Genomic DNA, 25,447 nt, shown 5'->3' with positions numbered 1-25,447 from the left:
ACCTCAAAGTCTTTTCTGGCTATAACTTGATTTTTAGTAGTCTTCAGGAAACTTTTGCAACCTGAGCTGTAAAATGGCAACCATAAATAGCATACAGTAAATAAATAATGAATTTCCTAGTAACCTGTAATGGAGTATAAACTTTATTTGGTTTATTTCTTCATTCTTTTTTAAAAGCTGTTTAAAATGCCACTTTTACTGACTGATGTTGGATTTTCATACTTACCTAGCCACAGATTCTAGGATGCTTTTCACTTCTGATAGACCATCTTGTCCAAAGTACACCACTGTGAGGTGAACACGCTTATCCTGATGAATGCACACATCCCTATAAGCACAAAGATAAGCTGATATTAGTAAATACTTGAAACACAACAAAAAACTTTAGATACTTAAAAGCTACAGCATTAAAAAGAATTAGCAGATTCAAGTATTCTGGCCATCATCAAATGGCTTCAAAGAAAGCAAGAAGAGATGCTTTCCGCTCTTCTTTCCCCACCTTGCCCATTTACATCAGAAGGTTCCAATACTGTGTGTCACATTCCAATACCTTATTTTATAAACAGGCATTCCTCAACTGATGCAAATACACAAATTATGTTCAAGATAATCTGTGTCCAGGTTCACAATGACCCTGACTTTTGGTCATTTTGCTGCAATTAGAGAATCTCTTAAGCCCTTTTAGAAGGAATGTTTTCTCCATACAGTAGGTTCAATTACAAACATCCCAAGGCAGTTGCACACAATGTTGGAATCATTGGCTCTGTTGCAACTCAACCAGAACAGGAATTCACTTGGAAAACAAAACAAAATACTGAAAATCAGGAACACAGCTCACTATATGATCTCATGCACCTACCTAAAGTTTTGCATAAATTGTGCAAATGCCTCAGTTCTTCCAGCAAGAGGAACAATAACGTTAATGATCGATCTAGAAATATCGACTGTTTCACTCTTCACTTTCATGAGGGGTCCAAAAGGTCGGAACAAGGTGACATGCCTGTACTCCATGCCATCCATCTTCTTATAAAACAGCTCATACTGTGTCCCCTTATCTCTCTCTGTACGATAGTAACCTGAAGAATAAGTCACACAAGTAATTTGTAAAGTCAAAGATCCCAGCAGTTTTATTTCAGACACACTGGTTCTCTTCACAACTAAAGAAGTGAGGGCAAAGCTTCTGGGTTTCTCCTAAAACTATATCAAATTTCCACAAAGGGTTATCCATCACAGTCACCCTTCTACCATTTTAGGTCAGACCTGAGAAACAATCCCAAATTAACTCCAGCTACCCGTGCTTCCTAGAGACAGGTTTCATGGTCCTATGACAATTCCTCTATCGGAGTTGGGTCTTCCCAACAAAAATTCAGCTATTTTCTAAGGAATTCAGCTATTTACTAAGGAAAAAGATGGCTGAAATCTAATATTGCCTGTTCTTAAGCCCTTCAGTAAGCATCTAGCTCTGAGCTAGCCCACAGTAAAATCTGAGATCATCCGGCCAGTAATCACCAAAAGAAAAGCAAAATCTGTTCTGTGGGCAGAACAAATGACAGTAACTTGCTTGACAAAGTCTGCAAAATCTGACATGTGGCATTAAACCCAACAACTGTGTGATAATGCTGGAATGCTTTTAAATTGTTTTCACTGCTGACCAGTAATTAATGTTTTCTATCTGATAAATAAGTGGTACTTTACTAACCCATAGTCTTCTAAGGACATAGGCAGAAGTTTTTCTGTGTGGCTGTCACACTTTAGGACAAAAGTGCTGGTCCCTCCAGAAACAGGACTATCTGTTGAGAGATATTTTACTACAAATGGGTAGAAAAAAATCTGTCCCTTTCAGAACATGGGCCTTTAACTTAAGGACCATCAAAGAAGGAAGTTAAACCAACAGACTCTAATTTTACACCACACAGGAAAGGACTGAAGCTCATCATTCCGTATCTATGCTAACCTGAGAGTAAGAAATGATGACAGGAAAAATCCTCCAACAAAAATGCCTTACGTTCATCCCATCTCTGCTTTCCTCTCACCAGCAAGAAAAAGATGTTTTATCCAGAAGAACCACAAGCTGCACCATGAACTGGCATTACATTCCAGTTAAGTGGCCACCCAGACCATAGAGAAAGTTACAAAGAGCTGCATATTCCCAAGTGGGAGGGATGCACACCCCTGCCCTAACACAATGCATTTCCTTGCACCTGGCTGCCCTGAACTGCCCCTTCTCCAAGCCAGGCACCTCAGCAGCTGAAATCCCTCCCAGGCCTCCCACCCAGAAAGCAGCTGGTGGCAGGCCACAGAGCAGACAAACCATACCAGTGACACAAAAGGTTTTCTTTTGTACCCAGCATTGATAGTGTCCTCTTTGTTGTCTTTTTGTGCAACTGAAATCAACACCAGACAAAGTATGTAAAGGAAGCAGCTCTCACCTTAGAGCAGCTTGGCTTTGACTGTCTCAGGAACCAGAAAGAAGGGATGGTAGAGCTTTGTGTCTCTCCCTCTGCCCAGGCAAGTATTCTCCATGTCCCCTTCCCTTTCAATACAAGAAGCAAAAGAAAGTGCACACCACCTTGACCTAACTTCTTTCCCTATATCCCAGATTCCATTCACAAAGAAAGAATCCTTTCCCTAAATCTACCTCCGTGTTCCTCTGCTCCAGTCTCCATCCCCAAACCAAACCCAGTTTCATTCACTGATGTTCCCTCCTTCTGCCCAGCAGTCTCTCTTTTACAGCAAGCTCCTTACACCCCTCCCATGCTCAGCTCTGTAATCCAGCCTGTCTTGTGGACTGTGCACTGGCAGACCCAATGGACAATGTGGATGAGCACCACCGAGGGGCCGTGGGACACATGGTGTAGCAGAACAAGCTGGTCCATCACACTGCAAGTCAGCGATGACTGAAGCTCTCAGCTGAGAGGCTTTTACCCTTTGAACAGAGATCTGCAATGCTCTCCTTGAAGAGACTGAAATTCACATTTATGCCTTTGTCAGCACAGAGATGCAGAAGTACCCACCACAATTTAATGCTTATTTTCAAATCATTATTAATTGCAAGCACTGAAAATGGTGTTTCAAAAATATGAAAGCCCACAATGCTGACTGCCAGAAGCAGCACAAGATTTTAAATCCCTCTCAACCCTTTTCCATTCCAACTCTTTGTGCTGCACACTCCAGCACTGTAGGTTGAAAACAGCATCTTGGTTAATGGAGTAGCTGATGCACCACAGTGGTCATAGATCACACTTTCATGTAATAGGCAGCAAATACTTTGTACCAGGACTCCTGGGGAAATTAATCAAATTTTATATTTTATTATTTTCTCTGCTATCCAATAGCTGTTTACAGATAAAAATACCATTTACAACATAACTGAAGTTTTTTAAAAGCATACCAGCTGCCAACAGCTTATCTTAAATCAAACTATAAGCTTAGTCTACAACAGAAGGCTGAAGTACAGACTAAAAATTTCTACACTAATTTTAAAAAAATTAAACTAAAGCAAAACCCACTGCTATAACTTCATAAAGACCTCAATATGCAAATTCAAATAGTGCCTCGCCAACATTCAATTGTTGAAATACAAGATTCCAAACTTTTGAATCTCAACATGCTACCAGAGCCACATTGCTTTTAAATAGTATTTACTCCTACAGTTATTCTCCTTGCTATGAGCTAGTTTCTGTTGCTAATCTACTAATTTGAATACTTTTATGGGACTAAAGTCTCCATGCACAGAAGCCAGATTTGAGAACAGCCAGAAAAAGAACCCATATCTGGTTTACTTCTAAGTGTATTCAAGTTTTTAACACTTGGAACTGACTCATTTAATAAAACCTGTTATCTCACCTTGCAACTAGCATACACTGGCTGCCAAGCAAAAGAGAACTCCACAAGGAAAGAGGTAAAAAGCAGCAGAAATAATCTAACAGCTGCTATTCCTGGTCCATGAAGCTTTACTCCCTTTGCAGAAGTTCTGCTTCTCACCAAACAAATTAAACATAGGAATCCTGGGGATCAGTTACTATCAAAGCCAAAAAGCTGTTCTTCTATTGCCTTGAATATTACTTGCTTTACAACTACCAGGAAGTGTTTGGTCTCTGGATTGCAGATGGATTTTGTGTGTATTAGAGTTCTCCACAGAAGCTCCCAGGACAGTGGCCAGTTCCTGGCCTTATGCAGCACACAGGCAGGGGCTGTTTGCATGACCAGCAGCCCACACTGGTCTATGGATGGCAAGCACTTGGAAGCTTGCAGCATGGGAATAAAGGATTTTTACACTCCAAGGATGGGTGGGGGTGGGAAGTTCTCCTTTTCAATGATGACCTAAAGAAAGTTTCCTGATTTTGCCCAGTTTCAATTGGAAACACAGAAGCAAGATAAATGGACCCAAACAGCACTGCTAGACATTCAATAACAAGACCTTTATTAGCAATTAGCTAATTGCCAATTAGCTTCTGAAAACATGCTAGTGCTTCTATTTTCCAACAGTTAATTTTAAATGTTTGTGCAATGGAAGAGCTTGTAATCTCTTGATTAAAAGAGCCAATTACACTGATAAATGTAAACCCAAACAAGCCAGTTACACTGATAGTGAAGTGTGTCCATGAAGGCTCTTCAAGGCTTCTCTATCACCATTCAAGACTCAATGTCACAGGCTTCTGGAGAAAGGGAACAGACAGAGGTAATACTATTATCTCCTCTGAATTACTCTCCATTTCTCAAAATTATCAAGTACTGATCTCAAAGAAATCTATTTTTAATGGAGGACTATCTTAGAACATGCAGCTCAGCAATTAGGTCCATTGCTCATAATCCTAAATCCATTCATTTGTGAAAATATGTAAAATTGCATCTTTTATCCTCTCTAGGGATACTCTTCATCCAGGGGGAACAGGATACTCTTCTTTCTCATACACTTAGATATAATGTAAACACTAAGAAAAAAAAATACTTCAAAGGGTTTCTCAAACAGTAACTGCACAACAAGACTTTTTTTCAGGTCAAATTTTTCTTCTGCTAATATTAGAATTCTGGAAATTTCATTATGGGTTGCTACAAAGGAAAACAGGTACAGCAAACAGAGCTGAGAAATTTGCTGGTTTTCCCTTCATCAGCAGAGCAAGTCAACTGAGCTTTGTGAAAAACAATTTGAAGTTTTCAGAAAGTTATCTTTGTAGTTGTAATATACACTTAGAAATCTTTTCTTTACTTTGTGTTATTGCTCAAAGCTTGCACATAAACCATGGTGTGGTTGTGACAGATCTGCCTTATCAGAATTCCAAAACAGATTTGGATCACTGCTCTGTTTTGCAACACTAAAGAAGTAACATGAGTTCAGGAGGCAGTTGGCCAGAGTGCTCCCTGCTGTGGACACAGCTTCCCTGCACCACCACAGAACATCTCTGTGCAGAGCCCACAGAGGCTGAGCATGCAGTGAGGCAGCTGCATGAACAGTTACATCGAGCACTTACAGCAAAAATGCAGAGTGGCAACAAGAAAGTTGGCATCCATCAGCATGCATGTGGAACTTGTTTGGCCTGCCTAGTATTAAGAGTAATAAAAATCAGTAGATTCAGACTACCATAAGTATTATGGGCTAATTAAGTGTACTTTTTCAGAAAAAAGCTTTTTTAGGAAATTCTTATTTTTAAAACAGAAAGCAGATCGATTTTAAATTCAAGTTATTAGTATTAGCTGTCTCAAGTTACTCCAATATAGATAAATCCTAAAACACAGTAAGAAAAAAAGAATTTTATGTTTTTCCAAATGAAGACAATGACACTTAACTGACTGGGCAACAGAGGCAACATAAATTCTGGGAAAGAACATAAGACATATTCAGCAGACATTAAAAGACACCATTAAGTCAAATCATCTATAAGAAAAGATATTCTAAACTTACTTAAAGAGTCACCAAATTCTCCAAGGAGAGCGTACCTGAAAGTACGTATCACAAAAATTTACATGGTTCAAAGTTTAGTCTACTATTTCACAAGTCTAGGAAAAGAGCAGACATAATTCCCAGAACCAAATATTGACCTATATAAAAATAGCTTTTTGAGGTAACAAGCTTGAAGGCTTCAGAATAAAATTTTCTTGTAGCACAGTTTTGTGGGTAAGTTTTTATATATATATATATGCGGTAGTTTTGAGGAAAAAAATCCTGCCAGTTAGAAGATAAAATCAACTTATCTATACTGAGCATAAAACATGATGGTTATGTATGAACTAATGCAGTACCATGTTTTCTCTTTTGTCACAGAAGTGAAAAAAAATAATCCACACACCAAGTTTCTCAGCCTCCAGGTTCAAATTGCACAATACCCTAGTTTTAGTCACAAACCACTTATTACAAAATAATTACCAACTGAAGAGGATGTAGAACTTAAATTACATGCCTCAACTGAAGCCAACTTTAAAAACTGTTTCTCTAAATGAGCAACACTAATCCAGCAACAATTTGGATGTTCTCTTAAGACAGTTACAGAACCTGTTCTGACTTCAGCTGATATCCCAACCTGCTAGGCAATTTGATCCTACCAGTTTAGGACAGCTTAAGGGACTAATATTTTATAAACAGAATGGCATCAGCTTTCCAACTGCACTTCCATCAAAAGGGGATGCACAGGCAGAGTGCTAGAGCCTGTTTACAGGGCTGCAGGGCAAGGGACCTGTGTGTACCAACACTGGCTGGGTCTGCTTCTGGAAAAACAGGGATGGGGAAAGATATGCTAACATTCAGAAGATGCCTTTTTTTGCTGGCTAAATTAGCCAGTAGTATTTGCACATAAAAAACCCACAGAATACCCACACAATCCACAACTTCTGTCTGAAGAAAGATACTAATAGATCTAGATAACACTATGGCTGGTTGCTAACACACCCATATGCAGCATAAAAGACTTGTCTTTCCCTATAGTTCCTGTAACCCTGTGTTTGAAGTTACTGTCTTTACAGCAAAAGGGAATTAGTTTGATTTCCAAAAACAAATACTGGGGTGTGAACAGAGGCAGAGGTATGAAATGTAATTCTAAGATGCTAAAACTACTTGCTTTCTTGAATGTCTGTCATTAAAGGCAGTACACTAAAAAATCAACAGCTATTTCAGTCATGGTAAAATAAAAATCCACTTTCTTTAGTGGATTTAGTATTGCTTTAGTACAAGCAATATCTAAAACAGCAATGGAAAAGCAGCTGAATGCTTGATGTAGAAATAAAGCCCAAGAATGATAACCCCTGGAAAAAATAATAGTGTTTTAAATGAGAACTGTACTAAGAGATCAACACAGGCTGTGTTGCATTGACCCAGCTGAGTGGATTCCATGGCCTGTACCACCTTCTAGAATGAAGAAGAGTACTTGCATCAAACTTTAAACACAGTAGCTGTTAAAAACAGACACTTTTTGCACTACAGACCAATTACATCATGTGAGACTGAGAGAACCCATTATTTCAAGGCCAATGGTACCTTTGTCCAGCATGTCTGCTTAATAATACAGATATCAGTGCTAACTTCAGAATCCCTTCTATAGTAATGGTCTTGTAACACGGTCCACCTTTTGGTCTTTAATGGCAGCATGAACTCTATTCCTCTAACTATGAAGAAGAGGCACTAGAGCAGTTTTTGATAATACTTATCTCCATTGCAGGAGACCATACCTTGAAAGCCACCTGTTATGGGATTTGTCACTACTGCACCTTTTAAGGGCCTAAGTGTTGAAAGTTTAACTGCTACATATGCCTTTATAATAATATGTGTTCTGCAATTAAACTTACAGGCACTGAGACAAAACTGAAAACAAAACAAGAGAACAATTGAAGGCTGCACAGCTTAGCAGACCCCATAACTGTGTACCATCAAAGGTCTATTCAGGACACCAAGTTCTTCAGCTGGCAGGCCTGGAACATAGCCTGCCTCTCCCTGCAGTATGACTGTGCCAACTCTAAAATTAAAGTCAAATGCCTGACTATTAACTAAAAGTGGCATAGAGATAAGTGAAGAAAAACCATGTAGCTTCATCCTGGATTGCTTAACTAGTCTGGAAGGGGAGAGATGAAACAATTTCTCCCTCCCAGTGCCATCAGTTTCACTGAAATTCTTTCAGTTATTTAGTACCATAAGCTGCTGTGTCACACTGACTTTGGCCACAATCAATTACAAATGCATATGTATTTTAAGCAGATACAGCTTCCCCAGTACACCTCTTGTGGTGAGTCCTTCTGAAATGCATTTGTTATTCCACGAAAAACACAAGATAATGAAGCAGTAATATCCTTATCATCAGAAATAAAGGCTCTTATTGTGCAATTACTCTTCAAGACTCTATTCAAGTACGTAAAACACCTAAAAGTACAAACCCCATTAAATGCCTATTGTGACATTCTGCTCAGGAACTGGGAAGCATGTAAACATACCTTCTATAAAATCATTTTCACTATACAGCTGCCTGTCTCCTACTCCATCATCTTCATCTTGTCCATCTTCTTCATCTGGATTATTGATAACTTCTAGGCCAGCCTCGATAACTTCCACCAACTCGTCTCGTTTATCCTTCCTAACAGGTTTCTCTTCTGGATGCCGAGTGAGCCCCATCTCCAGCTGGAATACTTTCATGGATGTGAAGCTTTCAAAAGGAATGACTCCATACTCACTAGGCAGTTTGGCCCCCACGCTCACCTCAGCTTTGTCAATCTGGGAATGAAGAAACTCTAGGAGATCATTGGATGTTTGTTCTTTGGTGCCCTGGTAGTTCATGCCATTGACCTTTGGGCTCTTTTTTTCCTGCAGGGACTTGAGTTTGTCACTCATTTCCTGAAGCTCTTGCTTTAGCTGGGCAATCTGACGTTTCAGACTGGTAGCTCGGTTTTGATAATGCTCTTCTTGTTCCTGCAAGAGAGCTTGATAGTATTCTTTACCCATGGTTTCACCTACAACACCAGGCAGAGATCCATTGCCATCTGTTTGTGGAGCACACTCCAGCAAATACATGAGCAAGACTAAACTGAATAGTAAAGCAAGGCCCACCAATAGCCAACGAGTCCTGGCTTGAATTACTAAGCCTCTTCTGGGCATTCTCATACTATTTCTGCTTCCAATCCTAAAAGATTAATTATCTGCTCTTGCTTTCCACGGGACATCACCCCAGACTTCAAATCTTAGAGAAAAAACTCAACTGTAACAGCTACTACGAGTTCTGGTAACATAGCAGATGAGCAGTTTTCAAGCTTTGCCTTAATCAGGTGTCATTGCAGAGATGTAAATCTGAAGTTCCTGTGTCATCCATAACCATGAATGCTAAGTCTGGCTGACGCCATACAATTTGTTCAGGATTTCCTACCCCAAACAAAAAAGCCTGCAAAGGTGGAGGAAGATTGAAGAAACCAGCAAGGAATCATATTTCCATTTCCTAAATCAGCCTTAGTTGAAGGGGCCTAGCTTATTTGAAGTTTTGTGAAGGAAATCTGCATAAGTAATTTTGTACGCTTTGAACAGACAGCAGTTTCCCCCCCCACTATGTGTGAGAGCAATCTACAGTTTAGTAATAATAATTTTCATTGGCTAGTCCTGCTTTTCCTCTGGCACTTGAGTATTTTATTCCACTTCCCCTCCTTTCCTTGGAATCTGTGGTTTGAGTCAGCAAAATGAAGACAGAACCTAAAATTAAAAGAAAGGTGCATATTAGAACTGCAAAGCAGACAGTCATTCGAGAAACACATGAACAAAGTTCTAACACACGCATGCAAAAGACTGATGGTAGAAGGAGTGATAAAGGGAGAATGAAAAAACATTTCTTTTTTTTGCATTACCTATCAGCAACTCCCTCTGACAGTGTCTGGAAAATAGTAATATGGACAGTCCAGTAAAATGCATTTGTCACACAGTTAGCCAAAGCAGTAACAGTTCTTATAGTCTCATCACAGTTTATTTCACATTTGTTCTAACTCCCCCATTCCTTCTTGGGTTTTTTGCATTGTTTTACTCTGTGGGAGGAAAAAAAGATACCAACAAATCCCATGTCTTTCCTACTCCTCTAAACTACCTAAAAAAAAAAAAAATAAAAAAATCCATGAACTATTTTGAAGCAGCAGAAGCTTGCAATTTCATTTGCTTTTACTTTAAGTAAATACCTTTCAGGGTATAACTGTTCACTCATGAATAAAGTATTATAGATTTTAATATCAAAGTTTACAGAAACCGCATTTCAGATTAAGTCTAATTAAAAAGAAATTAAAATTCAACACCAATCCCTGATTGATGAAAGGGATCCTGAGATTATCCATCTGCTAATATTTCCATCTTCTGACATGGCTGGGCTAGCATGACGAGGCAGTGACCACTTCATGGGTCACACTCTTAAATGACTGACCAAACCAGCCTAGAGGGAAAGACCAGAGAAACAGCCCACAGTTATGCAAGAGGGGGATACCAACAGTCCTGCTTTATGGGCCTCTTCAATGACAGCATAAAAGACTAAGAAGTAAGCTTAATGCATGTTAGTCTACTTTCAACATTAATAAAATACTTTCATTTAAAATTTGCTTGTATAAAATAAGTGAAGCTCATTAAAATTTATCCAGGGACCTATTAGCTCCACATCCATTTTGACTGTGTTATGCAATTATGGTTTGGGGGAAGTTCTGAGACTCCCAGTTTAGTTTCACTATCCTTAGGAGACTAGGAAAAAATAGCTCACTCCCATACTCCTTCTACATGGGTTAGGCAGACTTATCTGGCACTGCCAGCTGCCACCCAGCCCATCTTGTGCTGACCCTGAGAGTCAGTCAAGATGCCACAATGCTCCCTGTGTGTTTACAGCAAACACCTGCCACTGTGTCTCTCTGATTGAGTCTTTGTGACACTCCTCCCTTCCCACTCAGCTTCCAGCCAGGATACTGCTCCAGTGTCAATCAGGTACCCCTGATCAGTGCTATTGTCATATGCAGCATCTTCACTTGCAAGGGAGTTCCAATTTCAAGGCCTGAAAGACTACGTGACTTATTCATACCACCAGCAGCAATGCCTGCCGCAGCCACACAAAGTTTGTAGGCATGTCAGCCACACCAAGTTTGGCAAGAGCTGCACACCTTGGAGCTGTCCAGCTGAAGTCTATAGGACTGCTCAAAGCAGTTTTTAGTATTTGTAGTGCTAAAGTCCCTGTTAATAAATAATTTACACAGATTATGCAGAAATTCTTAATACAGCAGATTCAAGGCAATTACTCATCTGAAACTGAAACTTCTGGAACTCATGGAAGGCTACTGGAGACTTGGGTGCAAAATAAGTAACAGTTTTATCAACTGAATACTAGATAACATCCTTTCAAGTCCAGACAAGCCAGAATTTAGTCACTCCTCACTGCATAAACACAATATTATATAAATGCAAGTAGAATACCTACAAAGAGTGATTAACTCCAGATGTATCCTCAGACTACTGACCAGTGTCCAGATGTGATGAATCAAGGGAGACAAAAGAAAAATTCTACACGAAAAAACCACTTCACAGAAATGATACAATATCATCCCAAGCTTTCTTTAGTACAAAGATGACCATATGATGGTTTTTTACATTTCTTACTGAATTCTTGTTCTGTTAGACTTCAAGAGGTGAAGCCACAATTAATAGCTTAAAGAACCATAAGTTTCTTTAAAACTCAGTAAATGCTAAACTGTACTAAAGCTACTCCAGGCAGAAGCTGACCCATCTTCAATCAGTAAAGGCATATTGAAAAATGATCAAACTATCTAACTTGAATAAAATATCAATAACTCAAGCCCCAACTATGCTAATTGTTGTTAACTGACAAATCAATACCCCTGAAGATGGAGCATTAGTTCTAGTAGGCTTTTGTAGTCAATTCTTGCTCCACCAACAAATTGCCCTGTGCTCAACTTTGATGAGTCACTCAGTTTCTTCAGGTTTCATTCATGTCTTAGAAGCAAGGGAGAACAAATCTCCTGATGTGGTACCAAGAGGACACAACGTACCAGGAGATGAAGATCCCCTCAGAGAACAGCAAGGGGCAGTGAGAGAACTCTTGCTCTTCCCACCTTTCCCACTGTGGCCCAACATTCATCATTACGGTAAGCTTGGACTGGGGAAGCCAACACACGCCGTGGGGACTCACTGCTGGACACCTGCAGGTTCCTGGCCCTTGCCAGGAGCACTTCACGCGCTCACAGCACAGGGCTGAGTGGGGGCACTGCCCTGCCCTGAGGGGTGCCCAGGGAACACGTACAATGACCCCTCCTGAAGCAATGAGAACTACACCCCTTTTCCTTCTAGGCTCTAATGATCCCTTCATGAGCTGAAACCCTTGATCTCTGGGCCAGTGACAATCCTGTTAACAAGACAGCCTTCTTACAGAGACAGGCATTGCCTATTTCTGTTTGACCATCCTTTCACCATGAAGAACAGGCGTTTTTCCCACTAGAGCTTCACCATGGCCTTTAAAGGCCAGGAATATTTGCGCAACCAGTTATGTCGAACATGAAAATTTTAAATTGCACATGGAGAACTGAATGGGTAAGTTAGTTTGCTAAAGCAGTGGGAACTGAGCCAATTGACATATTTTTTTTTTTTTTCCTTCAGTATTACTTCTGCTGAGGGAAGTTACCATAAAGGAGTAAGACACATTTCATCTTGAATACTTCACAGAGTGAGTGAAAGCAGCAAGAATCTTCCTTCCTTCTTTTCCCATTGGAAAAGGAGAGCTTATGAGCACTCTATTTCACTATCCTCTCTTTTCAGAGAACAGGGGGGGAAAAAAACCCTTGTTTTGGATATCTGCAACCCAAATTTGATCTGAATTTGGTCTGGCACAGCCCTACTTTAGGAATTCCAGTAACTAGTCTGTAGAACATGATTACAAGAGAAAGCAGGCTGTGAAACCCCAGAAGAAGCAAAAGCACATGGGATCCCAAAAATCACAACAGGGAAATTAATTGGATTACATAGAACATTCTGAAGTTTATAAAAAAGGACAGTAAGATTACCTGGTAATTAGCAATCACACAGAAGTCGCTGGAATTTCAGAGCTTAAAGATTAAGTTCCAAAACTTTAAATTGCACCTGGTATTATTGCATGCTGGTATTTAACTGCCTATTAGTTTTTCAGAACTAGTCTATTTGCAGTAGTCTTTATGATCTCCAAAGAATGAGACATCTGAGGCTCATACAAGTCTTATAAAATCTGCAGGTTTTCCAGAGGCACCTGGTTGTTAATACTTTCTGCATTTCCAGGGCCTTCTGTATATTCAACAATGGAAATGTTTCTGTTCCTTACAAAAAAGTTCATTGATTCTCTAAGCAAAGGGAATAGACCTGCATGCTAATTGAAAATGCTTTACATTTTTAGAATAATATTAGCATTCTGTTTTTGTTCCTTGTTGCAAAGGATGAGTACATCTTTCTGAAGTGAGGAAACATCGACACTTAAGGCAGTGACCTAATTCAGTATGCACCTGGCTACATGCCAGACTGTGGGGACTCTCCTTGTGTGAGCATGTTTTACTTTTGACATGTCCTTTTCATTCAGCATGCCCTAGATGGACACTGTTTAGCTGCTCATGAAATTCCAGCTGAGAGTTATTTTATTGTTCATAATTTCACCCAGATGCCACAGATATTCACTGTCTTAAGCCTCCTCCACACACATATTTCTCTTCTTGGCAAGTTACACAATGAAAACATAAGGTCCAATGTCATCCCTTGCACATTGCCTTCTTATTCTGAAGAACACTGCCACTGAGAACAGGATAGCTTGGAATGTTAGAGGAACACTGGGCACACCTTTATCTTCTCACTGGCTGAAACCAAACACAAAGCAAGTTGGGCATCAGCTGTTGCAGAAACCCCAGAGTGAAAAGGCTCAAACCATACCTTAAGCACACATCATTTCATCTCTGCTTAGACAGTCTGCTGAGGTATATCCTCAGAAAAGAGAAAAGAATTTATCCAGGGTTTTATTACACAGTTCTAGTTGAGTTAGTACTTAAGTAAGACTTGTCAGCTATTAGGAAGAAAGGAAGAGGGGAAAAAATTCACAAGAATTAACTGCTGAAGTTCTTGCTTTCCATGGAAAACTAGTCAAGAATCTCACCCTCTTCACTGACCAAAAAACCCCATCTTTTTATTACAGTTCTGGCACTGGATATGCTTCCAGCTATGGCTCTGCCTCCCAAGCATACACACACAGGCACTGCTGGATGGGAGAGAAGTTAAAAAGCACTACCAAATTATGGAAAGACAACCTGCATTCAATAAAACCAATAGGAAAGTGAAAATAATCACAAAGTATTTTAGACCTTACCAGTTTCACACTGAATTCTGAAAAACCAGAAAGTTTTGCTTGTACACATTGCAACCACTGCCCAAGGTAAGCACATACAACAAGCACAAACAGCAGCTTATTTTCAACTTCTTGAAAGTTGAGAATATGACATACTATTCCAATTCATCCCAACACCCCCCTTTAGTTGATCAGCACTGAACTTCGGCTTTGCTTCAGTTTTGTTGCTTACCTGGTTGACACCAAAAGGAATTTTTCAAGCTACCTCTTGATTTTCATCAGTTTCCTTTGCCAAAGCCAGAGTCCCATAGGGGAAGCAGGGGAACAATGATGACTGTGCACTGATCACTGAGCATCTCGCTTCATTTTAATAAAAGACATGGGAAAAAAATGAACAGTCGTGAACTGTACACATTAAAATTCATCACAGGCCGTTCATAAAGTGCTCTGCAATAGGTAATGTCAGATATTTCTTTAATTTCTAAATAGGAAGGGAAAAAAAATCATGCCTTTGGCAAGAGGACTATTCTAGAACTCACAGTATACCAGGAATAAGCAGTTCAGGCATGGGAACCATAGGAAAAAGTTACTTCAGTGAAGAGTGCAAGAATCACAGGATTTATTACTCAAAAAATAATATTCTCCATGCAAAGAGTTTCTCCTACAAAAAGCAGCATCCTTGTTTTGCCAGCAGAAACGCTGTGCTCCAAAATACAATCAAGACCAAACCTCCACAAATTTCCTCTGCAACATTAGAGGCTGCAGTATACAGGGAAGATATATCAGGTTTCTTATCTCCCTTGTTTCATGTGATATATCAAATCACTCTCAACACCAGGGAGAGATAAAATCAATAAAAAACCTGCCTTTTCCAAGGACCAGATCCTGCTTATTAATTACATCTTTTCAGGATATGCAACTGAAGCAACAGACTTTGTACTAACTTGTGAAACACAGAAACACAGAAAAGAGTAGGGTTTCATTTTAATAGCGCTGCTCAACCATCATAGCAATCAAGAACAATCCAGCAGGTCACGCTCTTTACAGCTTGCCCAAACTCTCTCTTGCAATTTCTGCCTCAGTTTCAAGTTCCCAGGAATGTGTTTTTACAACAGCAACACAGCCTTGGGGCTGCAGGAAGGACCCATCCTGCTCATGCACCACACACCCCTTCCCTGCCCCATGCACAGAGCCAAAAAATAAATCAGCTTGCCAAGATGACAGAATAGAAAATACTGTGGGGTTTATTGCCTCCGTTCTCAGAAAAAGCAAGCAGGAGGTGATATCCAACAACCTAGAAATGGTGGCATTTTTGCCAGGACAATGCCTGGAAAAAGCAGTCACACTGTCATGCTTGAAGGAAATATTAACTGTACTGTAGTGGTTTAAATACAATTCTTTCATGATCTACCGTGAAATAACAAGGAAAAAGAGCAACCTTTTGCTGAAGCAGTTTTATCTCCTATAAATGAGACAAGCAAGCATGTTATCTCTTGTCCTGGCATTTATCTCTTGTCCTGGCATTTCTTGTTCCTAAACAAAACTAAACCCATTACGTAGTTAAGTGGACAAATGAAAGAACAGTATTATTCACATTATTTACTTTATAACTAATCCAAAGTAAGTAATGATCTTATGAATAGAAGCCCTGCTTTGGCTTCAGTGAATCCAAAGCAAGTCCAGTTGTCTGGAAAATTTTGAATTAAAATTGAAACCCAACCAGCTACACCTTAACCACACTGGTCAGTATTATTCCATTTCAGGAAACAAAAGTCAGCTCTCAGTCACTTTACTGTTTTTATGAAGAGACACATCTGTTTGGCAAGAAAAACTAGGTAAAATGTCCTAGATAGGACCAGCTGAAGGAGTGTCATTTGCTTGCTTGTTTTAAAATTATTATTGAACAGCTGTCACAAAAAGCTCTTCTACCTTCAGCTTTCACAAGACAGTAGCTTTTCTGTATGACACAACTTTTCCTATCGTTTGTATTATTCAGCTTGTGGGTTTCTGCACTGCTGTTGGTGCTATTCCTCTTTTTAAATTTGGCAAGAAAACCACAAACTCCAAGTTTGGTGAAGCATGTCTTCTTCCCCTTATTGTCAGAGAATTAAAGGAACAGCAGTTGTATATGACTACACTTACTGCACCTATTTTGCTGGTTGCCAGAGCTCAACCTAGAAATAAGAACAGAATCACAAGAGCTACCTCAGCACAGTTATCAGGGAAGATCTTTCTCCTGGTATTCCCAACATCTCAAAAGTAATGCTGTTTTTCACATGAGCATTGGGCAAGAACCCAGCCTGCTTTTACAACAGGCTTTGTTAAACCCTTATTAAAGACACTGTCCCCCATAAGGAGCTGCATAAATTATAACACAGCAGCATTTGCGTTCCTGGGCACAACACCTGAGCAGCCATACCCAGCAGCCTGTCCACTGCAAGGTGGCAGAGCCTCCCAACAGCCTCTTTAACACTGCACACCCAATCAAGGGAAGAAGTCTGTGGAGGACAGCTTAAGCAAAACTAAATCCCACTTACAGCAACTGCAGCTTATCTTCAAGGATGCACAGTAGTCTCTGTTAGACCACATGCTGGGAGATGTTTATACTTCTTTCTGTAGGACAAAGCAACAGCTGCAGCAAGAGGCACAAATTAAACTTAAGATTCCCAGCAGTCTTCAAAAAGGTAATGCTGTAGGTAGGGCTTTTTTGCACAGAAAACAGCCTGCTTCAGAAGGACAGAAAAACAGTTACACTTAGAGACACAGCATCACCCTGAATCAAAGTGAATGAGGAAAGGTGAAACATTCTTTGTGCACCCTAAGTGTCTAAACAACTTCAAAGGGCCCAGTAAATCTTTCCCCCACACAAGATGAGCCTGCTCCCTCAAATGCAACAGGGCAGTAAAAGGTGATCCCAGCTCACGTGCACAGCATTTGCACAGCACACCTACGTTTTCACTGATGCTATGTTCTATTTATTCAAACCAGTCACTGAGAATGGCTGCAGACTTCCACTGTGGAATGGTAGCTGGCAAAACCAAAGAGATGAGAATAACATGGTTTTCACCTGAGCTGCACATCTAACTGCATTCCCAGAATCAAGCTGTCTTCTGTTTCCTCCCATCTCTGTCATCTACTTAGCTATACATGGAGATCAAGATAACATAGCTACTGTAACCTAAGCATAGTGAAAATATAAATGCCAACCTATGTCAACTCTTGAGCTGTTTGTAAAGGGTAATTGTCATTCAAGTTCATACACGGAGCCGGTGAGGGAGGTAAGAACAAAGGTCATACATGCAGTTTCCTTGTACTGCAGAGCAAATCTAAAAATGCTGTAGAGCAAAACAGATTGTTTGAGCCACTCACAGGTGGCTCTCACATGGAGATTTTCTTATGTTATGAAATGAAGGGATGGAAAAGGACAGTCCATACCCTGTTCTTTCTAACAGTTGCACAGCAAATTGGCCAGCATTTAAAAAAAAGTTAGAGACTTAATAATGTAGAGAAGTTAAACTTTTTCCTTTTCTTGGAATTTTTTTCTATGGTAAGAGTGACACTGTTTTCAAGGATGTAATATTCCAGACTATGATGCAGCTATAGCAGTTGAAGCGGAAACAGAAAGAAGTTAAAGTCTCAAGTGCATCCAACTTTCTTAAAAATACTTTCAAACTTCTATTAACATCCATGTTAAAACCAGAAATGTTTATAGGAAATTGATTTAAATTTAAGAAAAAAGTTTTGTTGGACAACTATGCACCACAGCAATATTCTCACCAAAGTTATGATTTATTGCCAAATTTTTTGAGGGTTACCTGGACCAGGGAATATTTGTACATAAGTCTCCTCAGTGCATGTTTGAAGACTCCTGAAGTGACCAGTGGAAGACATTTCTGTGCATTTTGTCCAAGGGATAGTCTGGCCTGAGAGTTTTAAACAGCTTAAAATACTACTTGATCCAGAAATCCTGAGAAAATGCTGCTTTGAAAATCAAACACCCTCAAGTTTTTCTTAAATAAAACTGAATCAGCTAGCTTAAATTCACATGTGGTTTTGAAAACTGTGCTCACTTGGCTATTTCTCAGTCCTCAATTGAAGATGGAAGGAGAAACACAAACTACAAATGTTTTTAGAAAGGCTAAAATTCAGTGTAATAGCTCAGGTTCTGCTTTCAGCACAACAAATCAGCCACGAATATGTCACCAGTCATGAAAGCTGGATGCCAAACCATTGAGAAACATCTGGTGCATTCCAGAAGCACAGCTAATGTCATCTGTAATTTTTCAGTATGACATTATACCTAAGCATTAACTTACTCTTAAAGGACTAGCAATACCAAGCTTCACCGGAAGCAGAAAAGGCAGCAGCTTGTCAGAACCATCTATCTTGGTATTTTCCTGGTATTGAAAGAGTTGCCAGTATGAACAACTAGAAACCTCAAACACTGAACCCTTGGCATTATGCTGCTTCACCTCTCTTGCTCTGTTTTTCAAGTCCCTGAAGTCAGTCTTTGGACCGCTTGAACTGCCTTTCCTCCCCTTCTCTTCAGGAAAAGATCCTCATGGTTTGAAGGGGAGAGAAGCCAAGAGTTTTTGCAAACGTCTGCTAAGTTTTTGCAGGCTCCTCGCACTCTGCTTTTGCTGTGTTCATATCTCACTACATGTATTTTTTTCTAACTTTTTTTGCTTGTTTTGCTTCACAGCAGGGACATAGAGGTTGTTACCACAGTCACTTGTCACAAGTGCTGTATTTAACACATGGTTCTACTGGCAACAACTTCTATTACACTCTTTGAACACTGGTCTAGAGTTGGTTTTTTCCCTCCCTTCTTGTCCCGTCACACAATTGATTTAAATCCCTATCATTTCCACCTGTCCATCTGCCCAGGACCTTAAACTAAGGAGGAATTCTGAAGAGGTAAATGCAAAAGAATTCAAAAACACTGGATTCTGCCCAAACCCTAATTTAAAAAAATCCAACATGGAGAAACATGCATAGCAGCACTTCATAGCCATAGCAGAATCTAATACAGTATTTTGGATGTTAACATCCCAGTTTGCCAAACACTGGGGGCACTGGGGCAAAGTTTGCCCTGCAGAGGCATCTTACTGGAGCAATGATTTAACAGTGCTGGGAAGAAACCTGCCAGCCTCTGTCCAGCCAGCACTGATTGCAACCAGTACTCATCCTCCTAGCTCACAAATTGTATGTCTCCTCTTCAGAAGACAGAAGTCTTGTACAGACAGAAGATGTGTATCAGGAACTCACAGAGCACATGAAAGATGGACTATACTACCATCCCTCAGCAGTCTCAATTTTCACTCTGCCAGAGCACTAGACATGCAAGGCATCTGCTGCCCCTGGGGCAGTGAGCATCATCAACAGTGCTGTCAAGTGCCATCCTCTCTGACACCACTGCTTGGGGAAGCCTTTAAGAGACAGCAGAAGTGCTACCACAAGTCATCTGAAAGCTGTCACCCAAAACATCTTGCAGGACATATTTTATTTCACAGAAACTTATGCATTAGCCTCAGAACTGTGGGTTCACTCTGAACAGTGCTCAAGAGTAGCACTTGGTGTTTTCAAAGTGTGCTTCAAAACACAAGTTCATTTACATCATTTCCTTTGCTTTAATTCAGCTGTGCTCCCAACAAGCTCCAATTGCTTCCTGTGCATGGCTGCTCAGCACCTGCCCCTGCAGCAGCAGCAGCACAAACTCCACCCAGAACTCTCTAAGTATTATTTCTGCAGTTTCTACGGAGAGGATGCAAACACCGCACACCAGCACGGGGGGAGCAGAAAATCTGCCTGGTTACCGATCTGGCTGCAACTGACTACCACACACAACACACTACAAACACAACAGCTACACACAGGATTAGCTCAGAACCTCTGTACAGCAGCACCTCAGTCATCAGCTTTAAATTTTCATGTCTTCCTGCAATTACACACCTGAAAGCCAGAAACTGTCCTTCCGTGTCTCTGGCAACTGGCATCGGAAAAACTATTAGGGCCCTTTTCTTGACACAATTACCTGGGGCTAGTCAATACAAAACTGCTGTAGGTTCATCCACAACTTTTTGGACAACTCAGGTGTCCTGTAATTTTGGTCTTCGATGAAAGCATTCATATATTGTCCTGACAAAAAGCACAATTAACAGTGCAGACATACTAACCTCATTTTGTGGTTGATGTTCATTTATAGAGTTAAATACAAGAAGTGTCTACATAAAAGAACCTCATCTGCTCAGTAATTTTACTTGGAAATACAATAACTGCAAGTACTGTATTTCTAAGCTACTTGTAACTCCTACCTGTTCTGCATTGTATTATTTTTACTCTGAACACCTGAGAACCTGCCTGGAGCTACATTCAGCAAAAGGAGACGACTGCTGCCAGTCACAGCCATTTATAGTATGTGGGTAGGACCCATCTCCAGAGGATTTGTTATCCATGAGAGAATTTTACTTCTGCTCTACAACTAGCACATGGATTTCCTTGAACAGAAATTTGCTCAGAATGCCAGAGAAGAGTAAAATTACTTTCGCTAGCTTTTGGGAGAACAGTGCCAAAAGTGCCTGCCCACCAAACCCTCCCCCAGCAGCAGCCCAGCCACCCCTACGCTGCTGAGACAGCTACAGCACTTCCATTCTGCACTTCTTCTTCAGTTGCCAAGTGTGTACTTGTACTCAGGCTGCCACAGGTAAACACTCTTACCCCTCCATCTATTGCAGCAATGCATTGATGCTTGACAGACATCTTAGGCCACTTCTGGCTGTGGTAGAGGAGCTGATGGGAAGCCTCACTTTTGACAGCAGGATGCACATGGTGGCTGTTGGGTGCCTATCTGTGCTTTCTGGACAGCTACCCTCAGTGACACCCCTACCAGAGAGCCCAGTACCAAAAGAGAAGGATCCACTGCCAGGAGCTGCTTCACCAGTGAAACACCACCAGTGGGTACAGGGAGGAGGAAAGGTAAGAACAAAAGCCAGACAGACCTGCCCTTCACCACCCACTCACTCCACCAGTGAAAGAATTAAAGGGGGGAAAAGGCTGAAGTAAAACAGGCAGCTCTGCCCCTGCTGCCACCACCCTCCTCAAATGCACCTCCCCAAGGAGACATGGGCACCCTCCACTGCAGGCAGGGCAGGGAGATGGGCTCCAGACCAAAACCTTCCCAGGAACACAGGAAGGGCTACAGGAAGCAATCAGACCCAAGAGCACTGTGCTGGAAAGCACCTACACTGCAGGCAGCTTCAAATCAGTAAACAGGCCAATCACTACAGTCACTTTGTATTACAGCTGGAGATGACTGTCAGGAAATAGACTTAAAAAGTACATACATGATTTCCTCACAGGATAGTTTCCTCATGTCATCTGATTTAGATTCTCTGAACTTCACTCTGAAACACCAACTCTTCTGATTCTCTTTCTAGAGCTCACATTTGCACTCACAGCTTGAAGTAACTTGCCAGTTTTATCAACTTGATTTTAGAGGATTTGGTATGTGAATGAAAAGAGCCTTTAAAACAAGTAAAGTAAAGCAGAGATTGTTTCAAGATATTATTCCATGAAATCCCATTCAGAAATGATTGTGGAGCAAGTGGCTCCTGCCAGCCTTACCATAACCCAGAGCTGCAGCACAGACAGCCCAGAGCCAGCAGACAGAGTGCAAGCTTCTCACAAGTATTTTATTCTGCCAGGTTTGCATATGCAGCACCTTCAAGGACTAGGCATAAAAAGCCATCTTCCTTTTTCCTTGAATCTCCCATCTTTAGTGACCACACACAGCTTACAATGATTACCTTGTTACTCTTTTTAAAAGATTTTCTCAGCTATCAGTGACCATCAGAATCACCAATTTAGACTACACACACCATAAAGTATTAGATACCCAAGAAATACTAAGCTGAATAACTTATCAGTCTACATTTTTAAGTACACACAAAATACTTGCAGCCTAACAAATGTTTTTTAAAGGCCTGGATAAAAGCAGAAGCTAGCTGCACCCAAAATGGGCCTCTAAACCAGGGTCTAAAACAGTGCCCTATTCAACTACTTTTGCACCAAAAGGCACTCATGACTGGAGGGCTGTAACTTGCAGAATTTTTCCTGCCCTCAAAAAAAAATTATAAGAGCTTAATAAAAAAGAAATTAAAGATATTAAAGTAATTGCACACTTCCAGGTTTTTTTTTTATGAACTATAGTATTAATGATGTGCTGGTCTTTTCTAATTATCATTCAGAATGAAGCTGTTCTGGCAGACAGTAAGAAGTGCCCTTCCACAAATTTCTTCTTATAAGCTGTGGTTCCAACTCCGAAATAAAACTATATTCCCATTCCCTTCATAAAGCATTATATTTCTTTTATCAACACCTTGTGAGTTCTGGTCTCATTTCCCCACTTCTAGCATTAAGCTTAAAAGAGTATAATTAGATACATAGGTAAAGCAGTTATTTGTGGCTTGGTCTTTTTTTTCTAAAAACAATATGCTCCTGAAAATATTTTCTTCCCAATGTGCCCTTTGAGAATGATTTTTTTTTTTTTTAAAGAAAGTCTTGTACTCTTGAAACCCCTGCCTGTTTTCTATGTTATTTCTCCAGAAGCAAAATTATTATGGCCTTTTTCCATGCTTTTATTCTGAAGGGCTGATCCTTTAGAGGGCAGATGAGCCAACAAAAAGCCAAGGACATTATCAGCTCCAGCACTTATCCAAAGCCTGACTTTGATCCCACCTCTGTGATCTTGTTTCCGCATTATTTAAGGAGAAAATACTGCAAGTCATGAAGCTTGCTTCATAATGACAGGCTGCTTCAGAGACAAGAAAAATATTGTGCAATTTGTTTTCTGCAGTGAAAAAAACTGACCTCATATTTCTCATACCCGCCCTCCTGGGAGTTTAGTTTTATCTCTTTTAAAAGTTCAGGTGATTCTGATGCATTCTTTTTATAAAGAGGTCCACAGAACATTTCTGGCAAGCATGAAGTAGCAGACTGTGATGCAGGGGTTGAAATTTTTGTGCCAAATATGCTTGTGGGTTTTCTTGGTAAGAGACCACAGCTACTTATTATTTAACCATGCCCTCAGATGATGTTTCTCACTGACTTGGGAAGACCCATATCCTGGGCTTGGATCATAAAAGCAAAGAATTTACATTCAAGAGTAATTTGGTGCAACTTCTACCACAATGCAGCATCTGTACCAACAGCTTTGGGGGGTTTCTTTTTCTCCTTTATTCCTTCCTTCCTTAAGCCTGAGAAAAATGCTAAAACAAAGTCATGGGATCAAGAAGGAAAAGAACTACTCAAGATCAACTAATCTTAATCATACTGAAGTCCTCACATGTTTTCTCCAGCAACAAACAAGCTAAAGAATGTCTGTTTGGGCAGTACAGTCATGTACTTCAATAGCCACTGCTCCTCCTCCCATGTTCAGCCGCTGATGGTTTAGGACAGCGGTGCTGTAGCAATGCTCAGTGCAGTCTCCTGATATTTCTGATAAGGACTCACTGGTAGAGACTCCCAGTGTAATTGAGCCTCGTAGCTAACACCCCTCTGCAAAACACATCTACCTCCATTGACAGCTACTGGGAATATTCCCAAACTGCTGTCTTTGGTGCTCCTTGGAGATCCTCTATCTAGCCAATAAACAAAGGGAAGCCAGAAGTTTCCCTCAAACACACTAAAGCAAGGTAGGAACTTGCAGCTAGTGCATGCTGGAAAAGAAGAAACTGTCCTACGAGGCCTAGCATTACGGCCTCCAAGAAGAAGGGGGGAAAAAAGGTATTTTTACTGTATGACCTTAAACTGAGAGATATTGACTCAGTGTTGAAACAACCTCTCTTTTCTGCAGTTGAGTTACCGGAGAAAAGACAATAAAGTTAGTCCTTATCCATCATCTGTGAGTTTAGCAGAAGAGATCAGTGTCTCAATTTCCACCTGACAGAGGGACTTGAAGAGAAAAAAGCACAAACCAACAACAAAACCACAGAATAAAGTAAACACTGATTACACTTCACTGAAAACACGAACTACCAAATTTAAATTTCTACATACTCAGGTTCAAAAAAGGTCTTGCAAATTTCAACATCCTCCGTTTCTGCTTTAGCATTTCTGAATTAATTGACAATCACACAATCTATTTTTATGCTCAACACCAAACTCTCACAGTTTGCGAGAGCACAGAATTTACCGAGCAAGAACGCGTCTGACAAAACCGAGATGTGAACCGCAGTTTAAACAAGGCTCAACATTCTACTGAGGATAATTAAGCACCCTCACCATCATTTCCCCTGTTCTGGGGGTTTGATGGAAGGAACGGGGGGTTTCTCGCGGCCGCAGCGAGCCCGAAGGCCGCCCCGCAGCCCGGCACAGCCCGGCCGGGCGCTGCCCCCGTGCCGGCTCCAGCGCCGCGCTGCGCCGTGGGGGCCGCCCGCTGCATCCCGCTGCCTGCGGCTGCACAAACGCGCTCGCAGCACGCCTACGGCCAGCGAACACAATGGAAACGCAGCCGTGAGGGACACATTCGTTTTATTGTTGAGACAGCGCTACGGTACAACCGAGTGGCCCGGAGTGCCAGGCCGCCGCGCCAGGGCGGTCGGTCAGCCCCCGGCAGCCCCGGTTGTGCAGACCCGCGGCCGCTCGGGGCGCTTGGTGCGGGCCGGCCGCAGCCCGCTCCGGGCCGGGACACGGGGCCGGGCCCGCCGCGGTGCCGCTGCCCGCGGCTGGGAGGGCTCCGGGGCGCTGCGCGGCACCTTCTGCCGGCAGCGGCGAGGGGCGGCGGGCAGGTGAGGGACGCGGGGCCGGGGAGGAGCGGGGTGGCGGGAGGGCGGAGGGGCGCAGTGCCGCCGTACTCACCGCGCGGGCCGGCGCGGAGCCCGCCTGCACTTCCTGCGTGCTCGGAAATGAGCGGGCGGGACCCTCCGCCGCGCCGCTTAAAGGGGACGGGCCGGCCGCCCCCGACCGCCCCCGGGGCGGGACCGGGTCCCCCGCGCAGTGCCGTGGGGGAAGCGGGGCCGCCGCCACTCGGCAGCAGGGAGGGGCCGAGGGAGCTCCCTTTCGTTCCCGCACCCCGCCCTGCGGCGCCTTCGCTCCCCGCTGCCCTGAGGCGGGGGCGCGCCGCGCTCCGATGAGCCCCGGGCGCGGTGAGAAGCGCT

At 41.7% G+C, this 25,447-nt stretch overlaps 1 protein-coding gene across 1 annotated transcript in view; it reads right to left on the bottom strand.

The window, feature by feature from the left end:
• CSGALNACT2 (chondroitin sulfate N-acetylgalactosaminyltransferase 2) overlaps nucleotides 1–25,191 on the bottom strand; it is a 32,688-nt gene extending 7,497 nt beyond the window's left edge. Inside the window, exons 1-4 of the mRNA XM_066554901.1 lie at nucleotides 25,149–25,191; nucleotides 8,416–9,655; nucleotides 860–1,076; nucleotides 227–328 (exon numbers count right to left, since the gene is read on the bottom strand). Of these exons, the coding sequence (XP_066410998.1) occupies nucleotides 227–328; nucleotides 860–1,076; nucleotides 8,416–9,079 (983 nt within the window). The 5' untranslated portion in view covers nucleotides 9,080–9,655; nucleotides 25,149–25,191. The remainder of the gene's footprint in view (nucleotides 1–226; nucleotides 329–859; nucleotides 1,077–8,415; nucleotides 9,656–25,148) is intronic.
• Between the last annotated feature and the right edge of the window lie 256 nt (nucleotides 25,192–25,447).

The sequence above is a fragment of the Molothrus aeneus genome, chromosome 8 (genome assembly GCF_037042795.1).
Source record: "Molothrus aeneus isolate 106 chromosome 8, BPBGC_Maene_1.0, whole genome shotgun sequence".
Taxonomy (NCBI): domain Eukaryota; kingdom Metazoa; phylum Chordata; class Aves; order Passeriformes; family Icteridae; genus Molothrus; species Molothrus aeneus.
Note: the sequence above shows the minus strand (reverse complement) of the source record. Positions and strands in the feature narration are given on the sequence as shown.